The 13,989-nt window shown below is 40.4% G+C and overlaps 1 protein-coding gene across 2 annotated transcripts in view; it reads right to left on the bottom strand.

Moving 5' to 3' along the window:
• TTC7A (tetratricopeptide repeat domain 7A) overlaps positions 1-13,989 on the bottom strand; it is a 167,593-nt gene that overhangs the window by 102,228 nt on the left and 51,376 nt on the right. For both annotated transcript variants that reach the window (XM_005416310.2, XM_031060383.1), the window contains exons 10-11: positions 12,810-12,914; positions 3,686-3,803 (exon numbers count right to left, since the gene is read on the bottom strand). In XM_005416310.2, the coding sequence (XP_005416367.2) occupies positions 3,686-3,803; positions 12,810-12,914 (223 nt within the window). The remainder of the gene's footprint in view (positions 1-3,685; positions 3,804-12,809; positions 12,915-13,989) is intronic.

The raw sequence follows: 13,989 nt of genomic DNA, 5'->3' as shown, positions 1-13,989 counted from the left end.
CTGGTGGGTCTGATTAAACTTTTAAAATTTGTGCTCCATTCTCCCAGGTCAGGGCTACCAAAGAATTCTTCAGTCCCAACCCAACTTTACTTCCTGCGAGCATGGCTGCTGCAGTTCCATCAACTAAGACAAAATATTACTTATTACTAAGATTAAAATAAGCGCCAAAAGCAGTCTGACCAATGGGAGAGTGGCACAGGGGGGTTTCTGAAACCCGTAAGACTTTTGCAAATGCCACTTGAGCAGCCCAAGATTTATTTTCCAAAGCAATCTGGGTTTTTAAAGCAGCTTCAGCCTTACTAAAATTCAATAGGTTCTTCAGCAGTATTTTGTACCGAAATACAAAGCTCCGGATCACATTTAAAAACAAAGGAGGACAAGCTCTGTCTTAGTAAAAGCAGTTAGAGCACAGCAGGAGTAGTGAATGCATGGAATGAAACACAGTGCCAAGGATCAGAATCAACTCTACAAACATGGGGACAGGAATCTAGTTCTAATCTTGTCCAATGGATTGAGCACCCATTAGCAGCTGAAGCACAGTCAGGTCTATTTATGTAAGACATTTGTTTTGTGGGAAAGGATTCAGTTTGTAATGTACAAAACTGTTCTTGTATGTGACTCACAATGTAAGAAGTGGGGATGACAGATAAATGGACTTCATAAATAAATTTCTGATCCAAACTAAAACAGTGACATATATGCACCCTTTTGCAAATATGACTGAGTTTCAGAAATTATTCCCTTGTGTTAAGACATCTAATATGGCACAACATACATTTTAAGCACCCAGAATTATAATTAAAAATTGCATGCACTGTTATTTCCAAAAGCAAAGACCAAGTTTGTTCACTAATAATTGCTTAACATTAACCAGTGCTGTCAGTACACTGACTGTGAAATCCACAAAGACTGATGGAATGAATTTCTAATTCAGTCCCTGATCCATGACCTTCTGCCAAAATTCTAAATGAAAACAGAGATACAGCACACTCATCTCTGAAAAAAAGAGTGAGGGACTGTTACATCTAAAAAGATTTCACAATTTGTGAGGTGGTCATGTGAGGTAAGAAGAGCACTTGTATTTCACAATACATTCTAAACCTAGTCTTTCCTCTTCAGCCTTTGGTAAATTCATGTCACCTTTCCCTGTCTTCAGTGAATTCTTCACCAGACCTAAGGGAGGAAAAGTTGACAATACAGCTTATGTCAAAACTGGAAGTATGTGAGGAAGAGGAATGGTTTGCTGTTGGCATTGACAACTGACATTGGAAAGTGATCTGCAGAAAATGAACATTAACTATGCACAGGAGGCTTGGGCTTCTAAGACTGAGGCAAAAGTGTAAAAGTGTCAATGACTTCCTCTGAGGACACATCTTTCAGCTACTTCAATAAGACTTATTTCAAGAAACATGTAATTAAACATTAAGAATAAGGAAGCTTTCCAGCATAAGTTTCTGGAAATCTTACTTCCTACAGGAGCTTTTTGCAAATCACAAAGAAAAGGCTTTAATACAACTGCTCAGTGCCTTTGTCACACAGGAGGAGAAATAATTACTAGAAGGTTATATTAAATAAGAAAGTCTAACTTGGGTGGAAGGCTGAAAGCTTTAGAAAGCAATTGGTCAAATGTCTCTGAAACACTTAGCTACTATTGAAAATACTGATTGACTGAAAGTCATCTCAACTAGAAAGTTACAGGAATCTCATAGATACACACACATAGATGCTTGACTTGTCTGCATATGTCAGTAAGAACTGGTATAAATACAATGATAAACAAGATTGACAACATGAGGCAGGATTACAGCACAGAACTGCTGTCTTTCAGCACGTTCTAGCTTTGCTTCCATACTGTCATATGCTATTTTTTAACAATGTTAATGAAAAATGTCCTGCTAGTGCAAATGTGACATTTGCTAGTGAAACACAGTTCCATATTCATGACCATCATATGTATGCTTTTGAAGGACTTAATCCATTTTATTAAAATATAATCTGCAAAATGGAAATATACTCTTCCTACTTCCCTCCAATAACTGAGTGACTTGTCCTGTTGCCTTAAAGGCTAGAGATACAGTGAGAAGGCAGATACATTCCATTGTTTCAAAACAAAAATCAGAGGCTAATCTGAAAATAATCCAAGGCAGATGTTGTGGAGACTGTTTGTTTTACATTAAAAAGGACACAATATTGAACTAGTCTCTTGAAAACTCAAGAGGTTTCCAGAAAAAGTTTCCAACTCACATTTTGCTGCGCCAAAGTATTTTTAGAGCTAGAGTACAGTACATGCCTCTCCATTCTTTAGAAAACACCTTCTTTTCATACTGAAGTTTTACAAAGAGATCATAAGGAGCTGACATAGAAAACCCTTCTATCCCTGAAAATAGTCTATGGGATCTTGTATAGCTTTACAACAGTTTAAACAACATCTAGGCAAAATGCCTTAAAAACTAGGCTGTTAGGTAGAACTCTATTCCTAGTGGACTTAAAACATATATGTAAGAGAAAGTTCAGGCTAGGAAGGACATACTTTTCCACATGAACTTTCTAGGGAGAATTACTCTGAGGCAGAGAAATGGAGAACTAGAGAGAGCTGCAGTTCCTGTTAGCCTCCATGATGAAAAGCAGTTCTTAGAACAGCTGATCAGATATGGCTGGCTGTAAAACTACACCAACTTGTGCTACTGAAGAGCACAAGAACACTTTCTCAGACACATGCCTTGCAGAATTCTGGTGTAAGTTGCAAGGCCTGCATATTCCATGATAGCATGATAGAGTGATTTTAGCTTTGATTCAGGCTTCTTTGCTGAATCAACTTTGAACAAGTTGGTTTGTTTCTATGGAACCTCAATGACAGAAAAGTCATTGCTTGCATGAGGGCAGGACTGCCAAAATGATTAGGAAACACACCAGCTCAGCCATTATTCAAAGAAAATGTGTTAGAACATATGTTCTACCCATGTTAGAAGTCACAGAATAAACAAAGACTGTTCCCACCTGAGAGCTTGATGAAGGTCAGAGCTAGAACTCTCCCAAACACTTCAAGCCCTTCTAACCACAAAGCACCAAATCTGCAAGAGCCCCTTGTCCACTCATTCAAGATCCAAGTAAGCAGCGTTAAAATAAAATACTTCTTACATTCAGTGGTCTGTTTCTAGCCAACATCCACATGTACCAGTGAGGTAGATATTTTTATCTTGTTTACTTCTAAGTAAAAGAAACTACATCACAGAGAGGTTGAATCTCTGTGGGGAATCAGTATCATGCCAGGAACTGAAGTGAGGCATTTCTGACTCCAGTTCTTGGATTGTATTTCTTTATGATTTATGAGTGGGTGACATAAATATGAAAACAGATGGAAAGTTTGAATTTTTGTTGTGTAAATTAAGTGAAAAAAATGTATTACAAATATTCAAGTAAAACACACCAAGTATTGTCAGCTACGCTCAGGTTATCACCCCCTAAGTAATGACCTGCATTTCTTCCTTTACCTAATAACTTTACTTTTATTACCACAGAAGAAGCACTCTGAGCACGTGAACAGTTCCCATTTATCTTGTGAACTGATTGCTTTTCATGTCTAGTCACCACTGAAGGCAGATTTTCTAATAAATTCCCATTGCTTGCACTGAAGACTTTGAACAAATGCTCTCCATGTAACACATTTGACAAAGAAGCAACTCACCATCAGTAGCTTGAAGGCTGTATGTCAGGCCCAGTGCCAGGTAACCCTTTGCTAGGGACTCTCCAGCTTCCTCACCCAGGTCTATCACCATTTTAGCAAAGTGTTCTCCTTCTTCCAGCTGCAAAAGAGGTAGGTTGAGACTTTTAGGCATTTCCTCTATATTTGCTCCAATAAAATTCACCATTAGCCTTACCTGCAAGTGATCTGAGAGCCATTCACACAAGGGCTTTCAGTGATCCCAGCAAACACTCATAAAAAGGAGAATGTAGAAGGTCAGATGAGCAGACCTTGGTGCACATGCAGAGTTTTAAGAAAAGTTTGGGGTTTGCACCCCAAACTCTTTCCAGATGTTTAAGATTAATCAAGGACATGATCTTATTTTATAGTTTCCTTCAGGCACACTTCAATCATGCAGCCTAAAATGCAAACGCTGGATCAGCTGGACTACTTACATGATATCCTAGTAGGGCATTGAAAGGTCTAACAGGTTTCTACCTTCAAAAGAAAACCCTTCAGTTTTGCTGTCTGATTTTTTTAAACCTTAGCAAATTTTACTTTCTTTTCAAACATTAGAATAAAACAAGAAACCACTAACTTCACTGAAAGCTCTCAGCTGCTGCTTGAAGTTCTGTTGCCACAAGGACGCAGAAATTTCAGAACACAAATTTTGATCTGAACTAACACACTACCTTGGCAGCTCTGGCTGCACTAACCAGTTTCTGCATCTTTTGAAAGACACAATTTCCTTGAAAATGCATTTTATATTATAGATAGAAATTGGAGGAGAGAGCAGTCACAATCTCTCAGGATCAGTCTCCAAAGTGATGAAATATGTAAGCTGATCTCTTCTACTACATCAGACTGCTCTCCAAAGTCCCCCACAACCTTCCCTTCAACACATATCTATCAGCATCTGTAAAATCTGAGTTACTGGCAATTTTAAATAAAAAGAACAAGTTAAATATTACTACAGAATGGAGTATTTCTCATTTCTAACTTTAAACTCTTATTAATATCACTCACCCATTTTAAATAGAAAAGACAAAGACCTGTACACTGTATATCCATTGAAAGGTGTAGGTTGGAGAGACACTGGCAAAACTTGAAAGTAATGCCTGAAAGATAGAGCCTACAGGAAGATCTCATTTCTGTACAAGACAGTATGCAGATCCTGTCACCCATAATCAGAGTCATCCCTAATCAAGAAGCACACACCATTACACTATCTGACAAATGCTCCCTTTGGAAACTTTAATTACATCAAAATTGACTTTATGGGATGGGGTTGTTTAATTTTGAGAAAGTACTTTTTTTGTTTGAAATCCAGCTAGTTGAGACACAAGTACTGTGGATGTGTGCCCTCAGCATTGTTAGACTTCAGTACCTCATGGCTCCTTAGCATCTAAATGACTCACACATAACAACCTGGAATTAAAATGCACCATCAGACAAGAAATTTGCCTTCTGCAGTGATCTGTTAATATGCTACCTATGAACAAAATCTACTTGACTTGATGTAGCATCCTGTCAATGACCCTCCTAATCCCATCACTTGAAAACATTCAGGTGACAACATTAACTAATGGCTTCATAAACAAACCACCTGGATTTATTAGATGATATCAACATTAGAAGAAAATTACTTTTAACATAAACCTGAAGAAAGGCTGAAAACTGCAAGTGAAGAAGCAAATCTCCACTGCTTGGATTTCTTACCACTGGTGCAACTCCCTGAGGCCACAGGATTCAAACTAGATGTAGAACAATTATTCCCCAACTTCTGAAACCTCAGATCAGTCAGTCCAACGATCAATGCATCTGTTACCATCAAACCCTTTCCTGAAAGCACTATGAAAGCATTAGTGCTTCTCATTGCCCCATCAGCTATGGCTGTGGAAGCCACTAAGTGACACAGGAACACCTCCTGCAGAATACTGGGACCCACCAACTAAACTGCAAGGCCTGTCTTTGAAGGTTTAATCCAAAGCCTACCAAACAGTCCCACCTACTTCAGCAATGTTGACATAACACCCTTAAACTCTGATCACATCAGGAAGACTGAGATTTGTTTCAGATTTCTTAAGCTGTCAGTAGCCCTAGCAGCTTCCCTGCCACATACTGACATGTGTCCTGGACCAGAGCCTAGGTCAATGGAAGAAGTAGGCCATGACTTGCCACATAGAAAAAATCCAAAAAACAAAACAAAACAAAACAAAAAAAAAAGAACAACAAAAAACCCTCCTATACTATAACTGAATTCTTCATCTCTCAGAAACTTTTACATAAGACATGAAATCTGTGCAGCTTGAAAAATCATTATGCACCTCTTTGCCACCATAAACAGCAATATTCTCACTCTCTTTCTTTATTGTTTCTTCTCTTCTCCCCACACACACTTTCATCCAAGAAGTCTCCATTAGACGAAGAAAAGATCTCTACAAGGTATTCTAATGACTAGTGAACAAGAGTATGGGTGGGTAGAGTGTGTGGGAAAAAAAGACTGCATGAAAAGTTTTGAAGCTGAAATGAAGACATGTAAAATTGAAGAGATTTTGTTCCATGGTTTCTCTGAATGGTCACCTGATGGTAACTCCAGTTTCTGACTGGAAATACCTATACTGCATAAATCAGTAGTGCACCATTCAGCCTTCCTGCTTGCCAGTTAGCCAGGGCCACCTGTCAGTATCAGATTAATGTAATGAATGAATAATTAAAACCATAACTTTTCAGAGTGGCTGAAACAGCACTTCTAGCACGTTCTTGTGAACATTTATTCGTACTAAACACTAATGGCACTTTGACCAGCCACAAAGATTCTTATGAATGCAAACCTGGGTCAGCTGAAATCTACTTTGAAAATAAGTGTCCTCACAAACTCCAGCACAGCTGGTTCTGTTTATGAGAACATTTACTTTTCCTTCTTACAGCACTCAGACCCTTCTCCTGCCAGCCCTGCTGCGGCAGCCATCTGCCCCCTCTTCTCCCATTCTCCTCCTCTTCAGTCATTCTGGGCAAGTGTAAAAAGCCAAACCTTTCACTCACATCACCATTGTGATCTTTCAACTCTCCAGTGCATCAATCTCGCAGATGGCCTAGTCAACTGTGAATCTGGAAAATACTACCTGAAACAAGAACAACCTCCCTGGGACACCCTTGGGGTAACCAACTAAACTGCAAGGACCACCAGAGTGCAGTCTGGATAAAAGCTCCCTCTCCATGCACCCAATGAGGGACCAGTAGAGCCTGAGCTGTGATCTACCAGTAAAGCTGTGTCTGGGGGGTCCTTACAGATATGGGGTGCCTTCAGTCTGTACTGTGGAGATGAGAAAGGGAGGAGGGAAGGCCTACCACGTTATTCTCTTAGAAGCAACAAAAAACGAAGTCTCAAAGCCCCCCCTCCAATCTGGCCCTTACTGTTCTAACATTTCTCTACATATTTTGCATGAAAAGCTGGTGGAGAGAAAGGCAGCATTCCAGGCTGCAGGGAGAAGCTCCCTGCCTCCAAAACTTCCATGGAAGAAAGACAACATGGGGGAAAAACAACCTAAGAAGAACTTTCTGCATTTTAAACTCCAGCTACAGAAAGTGTCAGGAGGCACCTGGAACCACTAGCTCAGCAACTCCTCTATCACACCAGAAAGCAAACACCTGGCACCTGGAGAGAGACAGGCTGCCAAACTGTGAACTGACACCAATGAGATGGTAACGCTCTGGGGCTGGTTGGGCTTTTTTCCCCCCTTTCACTTCCTCCTTCATATTTGAAAGAAAAAGAACAGTTGCTAGCTGTGCTACCCTGAGGGATGTTTCCGCTGGTACAGAGAGTGGCTGGTCCAGCCACCACTGTTATTTGGCCACAGGTTTTGGTGTGTGCTCAAGCCAAGCCCGGAGGCACACTGACAAGGGAGTGGAGAACAGCAGGTGCTGTCCCCTGGCCTAATGCCACCCAGCTGGTGTCCAACTGCCACCCAGATTGTTTTTAGAAAAGCTCAAGCCCTACCCCACTGAATCAACAGCTTGCAGGACTAAGTAGAAATTGCACTTCTCACCAGCACACATTTAGAGTAACTAAGGACAAACAAATCAATGATGTACACCAGGATGAAAACAGCATTTTAATGTGCCAAAAAAAAGGAGCACACCAAGGAAGAGGCAGGAAATGCATCAAATGACACTGGACTTAGGACAGCAGGCAAGGTTAATGAAGTAGGTGAATTTGGACACCTATGACACTGAACAATACTCAAGCACTTAAGAGCTCAAAATCCTACAGAATGGGTATGTATACAAAATTACACTATGTTAACTAGTTGAATCGACCCCTTCTTAGTATTTTAATTACACTGGGTTGTAGCTATAGAGACTAATTCAAAGAGAAGAATATAAATATAGTGAAATGAGAATAATAAGAAGAAAAATGCATAGGAAGAAAGTGGTCCATAAGGCATAGTCTAATGAAAAGGTTTTGTCCCACAGCTGTTTACAGCACACAAAGCCAATCATGTTATATATGTCAGACAAAAAATCCTATGCTTTCTTTTGGTGATCTAGTCAGCATTTGCTCTCTGTGTCACCATTGTTAAGCCACCAATTTAGTCTGTGTAAACTCAGCCCCCAGCACTTAGGAATACTCAGGCCTTTCCTCCACTGTAGCTAAAGTGGTTTGCTCACAAAGGTAATGTATTGAAGACAAAATTACTGGTCATTTTTAATGTTTAAAACCCATGGGATTGCCCCAGAACAGCAGTGGTGATGTAATCAAGAATGTCTTTTAAAAGACAGAAGAAATACCCAGTAGCTCCTTGCCCTTCCCTGCTTTCTCAGCAGTCTCTCACTCTGGTGATGCTGATCCTCTCAGATGTCTGTCAGCAGGCAGACTAACTCCAGTAATGGGACTAGATTTCATCTTTTAATGTTATTCATAAGGCACTATGACCTAAGCATTTCCAGGTGACTCCAGGGCTCCTAAGTGATTGGGTACCAGCACATGCACAGATTTATTATCTATAGTGGCAGGGTCAACAACAGACAGAAGGAGAGAGAAGCACCCTCTGATGAAGCGCTCTGTGAAAGTAATGAATGGTAAGCTGTTACCTCAGGAGTATGCAGCTCTAAATCTACATCCTGCCAACCCCCCTGACACACACACACACACACCATGACGTCCCAACCTCGTGGCATGTCCCACTCAGTTTTTATGACTCCATGCACAGTCTGCCCTGGCCCAACATCACTCCTTCTCCCTTTCCCAGCAATGTGCTGCACTAGAGCACTTGGCTGTGCATACTAGTTCAAAGAAATGAGGGAAATATGAGGTACAGCACCATCCTGTGCTGCAGCCTTTGCCATGGGACAAAGTCCTTTGAAAAGCTTGTATTAGCTGATAATACAGGCATCATTTGATGCTACACAAGTTTAGCACACCACCACTATTGCTATTATATCAAGTGTGCAGCAATGAAAATGATAGACATGCCTCATGTCTTCCTGCTTTTTGTCAGAGTAGAGTTCTAGAAGACTCAAGCCTATCCTAGTACTTCAGTCCATTTTGCTCTATGTGCATTTACAATATTTTCAACATGCCTCCATTGAAATCAGTTGAGTAAAAGGCAAAAGAAAGCATCAGGGTAACCCTAAACACCTCAAACATGGCTCCCAAAAATGGAGAAATTCAGTATTTAATGCTTGTCTGTAGGAAGAAGTTCCATTTTTAGTACTTTCACAATACCTGCCATAACAGCATCTTGGAGAACCTAGATTAGTACCGAAATTAACAGAACTGTACTATTAAAATATTAAAAACAACAACTCATACTGCAACTCAAAGTCATTGCCAAAATAGGCAAGGGAGCATTCAGCTGAGACCATGCCAGGGAAGGCTGAGTGAAAGAGGAAATGGCAGCAAGCCTTTTAGTGAGCAGAACTCTGAATTTATGGTGGAGCAAGGCAAAGCAACCTCAGTATGGACATATTCCAGTCCAAGCCACCTCAACTCTTCTATGGAAATTTAAAACAAAACTCTGACCTACAATAGTCAAAGACTTCACAGTGCATTCTGGAAAGCTAAAAGACAGCTGGCTAAACACAAATGGGCTTTGTTTTTGCTTGATAGAATCATCCATGTGCAAGTCCAGCAAACTGCTGTGCTGAAACCCCAGCAAGCTGGAAGGCTTAGCAGCAGGTTGCCTCAAAAGTAATTCTGAGCCTACTACAAAAACATTTAAAACACCTGTGTAATAGTTTAGATACAATACAGAAGTTCCAACTTTGCTGGACAGGTTTGACTGCATCCTGACCATACAAATGTGGTTTACAGATGTGCATTCATTTTGAAGCTTTTCTGGTCCTCCAAGTCTACTGGCTAAACCTTTAGAATTAATGAAGTATTGATTTATTGTTTACAGTGGATTTTTAAAATTTTTGTCTAATTCTGAAAAAGGTAGCCAAAACAGTGCTTATAACACTCAGTTGTTTACTACAGACCCAATCCTACAAGCTAGCAGTTGATGGGGCAGATCATCTGATATAAGCCAGCAGGGTACCCCTAACATGCCAGCAGAGTACTGCCAACTTACATCAGTTAATGATCTAGTCATACTGCCACAGAGGCTGGGGGAGGCTCAGCTCTTTTCTGCATCAGGCTCTGCTACATATTGATTTGCATGGCACTGTATGAATGCATCCACATTTTCACTTTGATTTGTTCTGCACTGAGAGATTATTTCATAGATGTGATCAGAGCATCCTCAATGTTGTAAATCATTATAGTACATTTCAATTAATTTTCTGTTTTCCCTGCTCTTAAAGTGTGCTGAGACACCATGTACAAAGCCAGCAAAATGACTTAAGTGATCACTAGATTAATCATGAAAGAAACTGTTCTGTGCTTCTCATGACATTCTGTAATTATCCATCTGCACAAATGCTGTATTTTGGGTTTGGTTTTTTTTGTTGCTAGTAGCTGAAAGAAGACTAAAGTACTGCTTGCCCATGGGCTATAAACAAACTGGCTACAATACTGCACCACACAGTAGACAGATGCAGGATATAAATTAGCTGTTTCATTTGGATAAATGGTGATCTAATTTCACCCTTTTCCTGCCTAGCCAGCAATCAAGTACACAGATATATTTCCTAATTGAAAAATTAATCATATTTTATATGTTCTGAAAAGGAAGATGTATTTGAATATTTGTAACTGCTAATATTTGTCTATTAAACTGTTCCTGTCCCATGTCTATCTTCCTTTCTATTTATACTGGCATTGATCAGCCTGTTAACTTCCAGTTTAAATTATTCAATTCTGATTTGATTGCCATGTAATTTAAATGCAAATAATTACTGTAAGGATGACATTTAGAAAAACAGCTCTGCTAAGCAGGAAGGTCTTTATTAGGCACAGGAGTCTGGCAGTAATATCAAAAGCACCCCTTTGACTAAGAGATGTGGGAACCTATCATTTCAGCTCTTTTAAAAGATGATCTGATTTCCCTCAGACTCCCCTTAATTAAAACCCTTCTATACCATCATCAAGTTTGCTATGAGGGTAAAGCATAGGCCACTGACTGAAAGGAATGGGACAGGGAATATTTTTAATTTGGTTTTAGTTCATAAGGCTGTGCTCTAGATAACTGCACTAAAATTGCCCTCTTGTGAAATCGTGATTTTATTTCATAATACCCCCAGTTTTGAGCCAGGGTCTGTCTGAATAACACTGAAAAGCATTTCATACAATAAAAAAGCAGTACATTGAAGAAATAGCCCTCTTGTTTTGAAATAATCAAAACCAGCTCATTTTTCCCTTCTTCCCTTGCCTTTGCTACTTTTTAGGGTTAGCCAGTTGTTTTATCAGTTCTGTCATGTATGAGAAGTCTGGACATACTGGATTGCCCAAGCTGAAATTGGTGTCTCATTGTCTTTTCAAAGTAATGAGGTATTTTTATATGCTAGCTGTGCATTGAAAACTTCATCAGACAAACTAAGAACAGCATTCAACACAGCTGTAATGCCTCACTTTCACACTGTTTCAACACCTCTAAGAATAAAAAAACCCTTATTTACTTTATTTTAAAAAATAACATTCACTGTGAATCTTTTTATATATCACTGAATGACTTTCAGCCTTCAAAATTTAGAGACTGAGCTGTGGGTACAAGAGAGTTAAATTGCTCCAAATGTAGAGCAGAAGTAGGTTGGACAGTTCAGCAAGGATTCCCTGAAGGTCCTCAGACTTGAAGACTTTTCCTAGAAAAAGATGCTGCCCAGCTTTTGCTGACTCACATATAAGCTTAACTATTATAGTTTGAACAGTGCAGTTCATTCAAAAACATACACAACCAGACACCCTCCCTGATGGTGGTGTAAACTGATACACCTCAAGTTTAGCTGAACAGCAGCTTTCATCAGACAGGGATGTAGAAGGTGGGCAGGTGGAGTAAGAGAATAAAACAACAGCAAATTGGCTTCTACAACTTTTCTCCAGGATCTGTGTAGATTATTCTGGTATTTTCTTTCATGTTTTCTTGCATCTTGTTTTACTTCTGTTCAGCAACTCTAATTCTTCACTGACTGCAGGGACACCTCGTGGTGAGGACAGGTGAGAACAGCAGGCTGCCATTCAGTTAATTAAACCAAGGAGAGAAAGAGTGACAGATGTTTCTGCTCCTTTGGATAATCAGAATTTCATGGGCACAACTTCCACTCCCACTCTGCTTCTGGGGCGTACATTAACACATCCAGAACACAAAACATTGACACAGCAACTTCAAGAACAAAGGACTGAGATGTCCAGCAGACTTGAACTATCTAACAGTCCACTTATAACTATTAACTTGTGTCCTGCAGGGGCTACAAGAGTGGCTGATTCAATGTGACACTCAGTTGAAGCAGCAGTCCTCAGAACGGCTGTTATGGCTTTCTCCCCTCCTCCTTTCTTCAATGTGCCAGCAAAATACATTTGAATGACTCACTACAAAATTTCTTGCAGGGATTTTCATTTTTTATAAAGGGCACACATGTGTGTATGATTTTAGCAGGGATTCCCTTTCTCCCCACTGCAACTAGACTGTGGCACTGTCACTGCAGCACCTAATCCGTTGCATAATAGGAATTGCATCAGCTTGCTTACCCAGTGCAGTGACCCAATGCAGACCTTGGCAGCCAGCAGAGGAACGGTGGGATCTGTAGGTCGCAGTTTAGCACACTCTTTGAGCACTGACACGGCATATGCCGACTGGAGGAGTGGCAGAGAGGAGGAGGAAATAAAAAAGGCTGATTAGACAATGCTCTTGAGAACCCATGCAGAACATTGCAGTGACATGTACAAAGAAGGGCTGTGGAGAAAAGAACCCCATGTCAGCAACAAGTCAGCAACTTTATTGCCACCTCCACACGCAGACATGTGTACACACACGCACACAAACACACTCTTCCCACGCTCAGAGGAAACACGCCAAACAGGCAGCCCTGTCTGTGCTCTTCACAAGACATAGTTTTCTTAGCTATCAATGCACTGGTTATTTTAACTCTGCCCTCCCAATACACAAGAATTCTGCTGTAGTTTCCCTTGCATATAATCACCTTCGAGTAAGCCAGAAGAGATCATAAAGAGCTTATCCTCCAGTACATTCATATTTTAGGCCAACTTCACTCAAGAGAGGTTTGTTCGGCTGAAGTAATCTGCTCAATAATTGTTTTGTGTCTTCTCCAGTTCCAGAACATACAAGAAAACAACTGGGACCCCACCATACAAAGGGTGGATGCAGATCGATACACTGCTGACTGGGTATTGGGTCCAAGCACATGTTAGAAAGAAAGCCCATAAAGCTCTTGCTGTCTTTCTGGTGTTAGGTTACCATTAATGAGGATGTTTTCCAAGATTAGCACTTGCAAAGGCCTTTGGATCTGGTGTGCTCTGAAAACATTGTGTTTCACAGCACAAATTCATGGCTGCCACATTTCAGATGCTTTAAAGGGGAATGAAGAAAGCTCTGGTCTGAGGCAGTGATGAGAAGGCCACCTCAGACAGTAAGAAGGTGACAGGAGTTGCCCTACCAGAGAATCCCAGCCCATTCCACCCAAACCACAGTTCGTCTTATGTTTAAACCTTCCCCACTACTGACCCTAATCCACTCAAATTTTCTCCTACTTAAACTCAAGGGGCATCTTGGAATTTCTCCTTGCACACCTGTTTCCTCCCAAAGTCTTCCACACACTCCCAAGACACAATGCTCCTGCTCAGAAGCACGTTAAATAGTCATGGCTTTCTATATTTCAGAAGAGCAGCAACAGAAGCTTGTAAAGTCCGT

This window comes from Geospiza fortis, unplaced genomic scaffold (genome assembly GCF_000277835.1).
Source record: "Geospiza fortis unplaced genomic scaffold, GeoFor_1.0 scaffold41, whole genome shotgun sequence".
In the NCBI taxonomy this organism is placed as follows: Eukaryota; Metazoa; Chordata; class Aves; order Passeriformes; family Thraupidae; genus Geospiza; species Geospiza fortis.
Note: the sequence above shows the minus strand (reverse complement) of the source record. Positions and strands in the feature narration are given on the sequence as shown.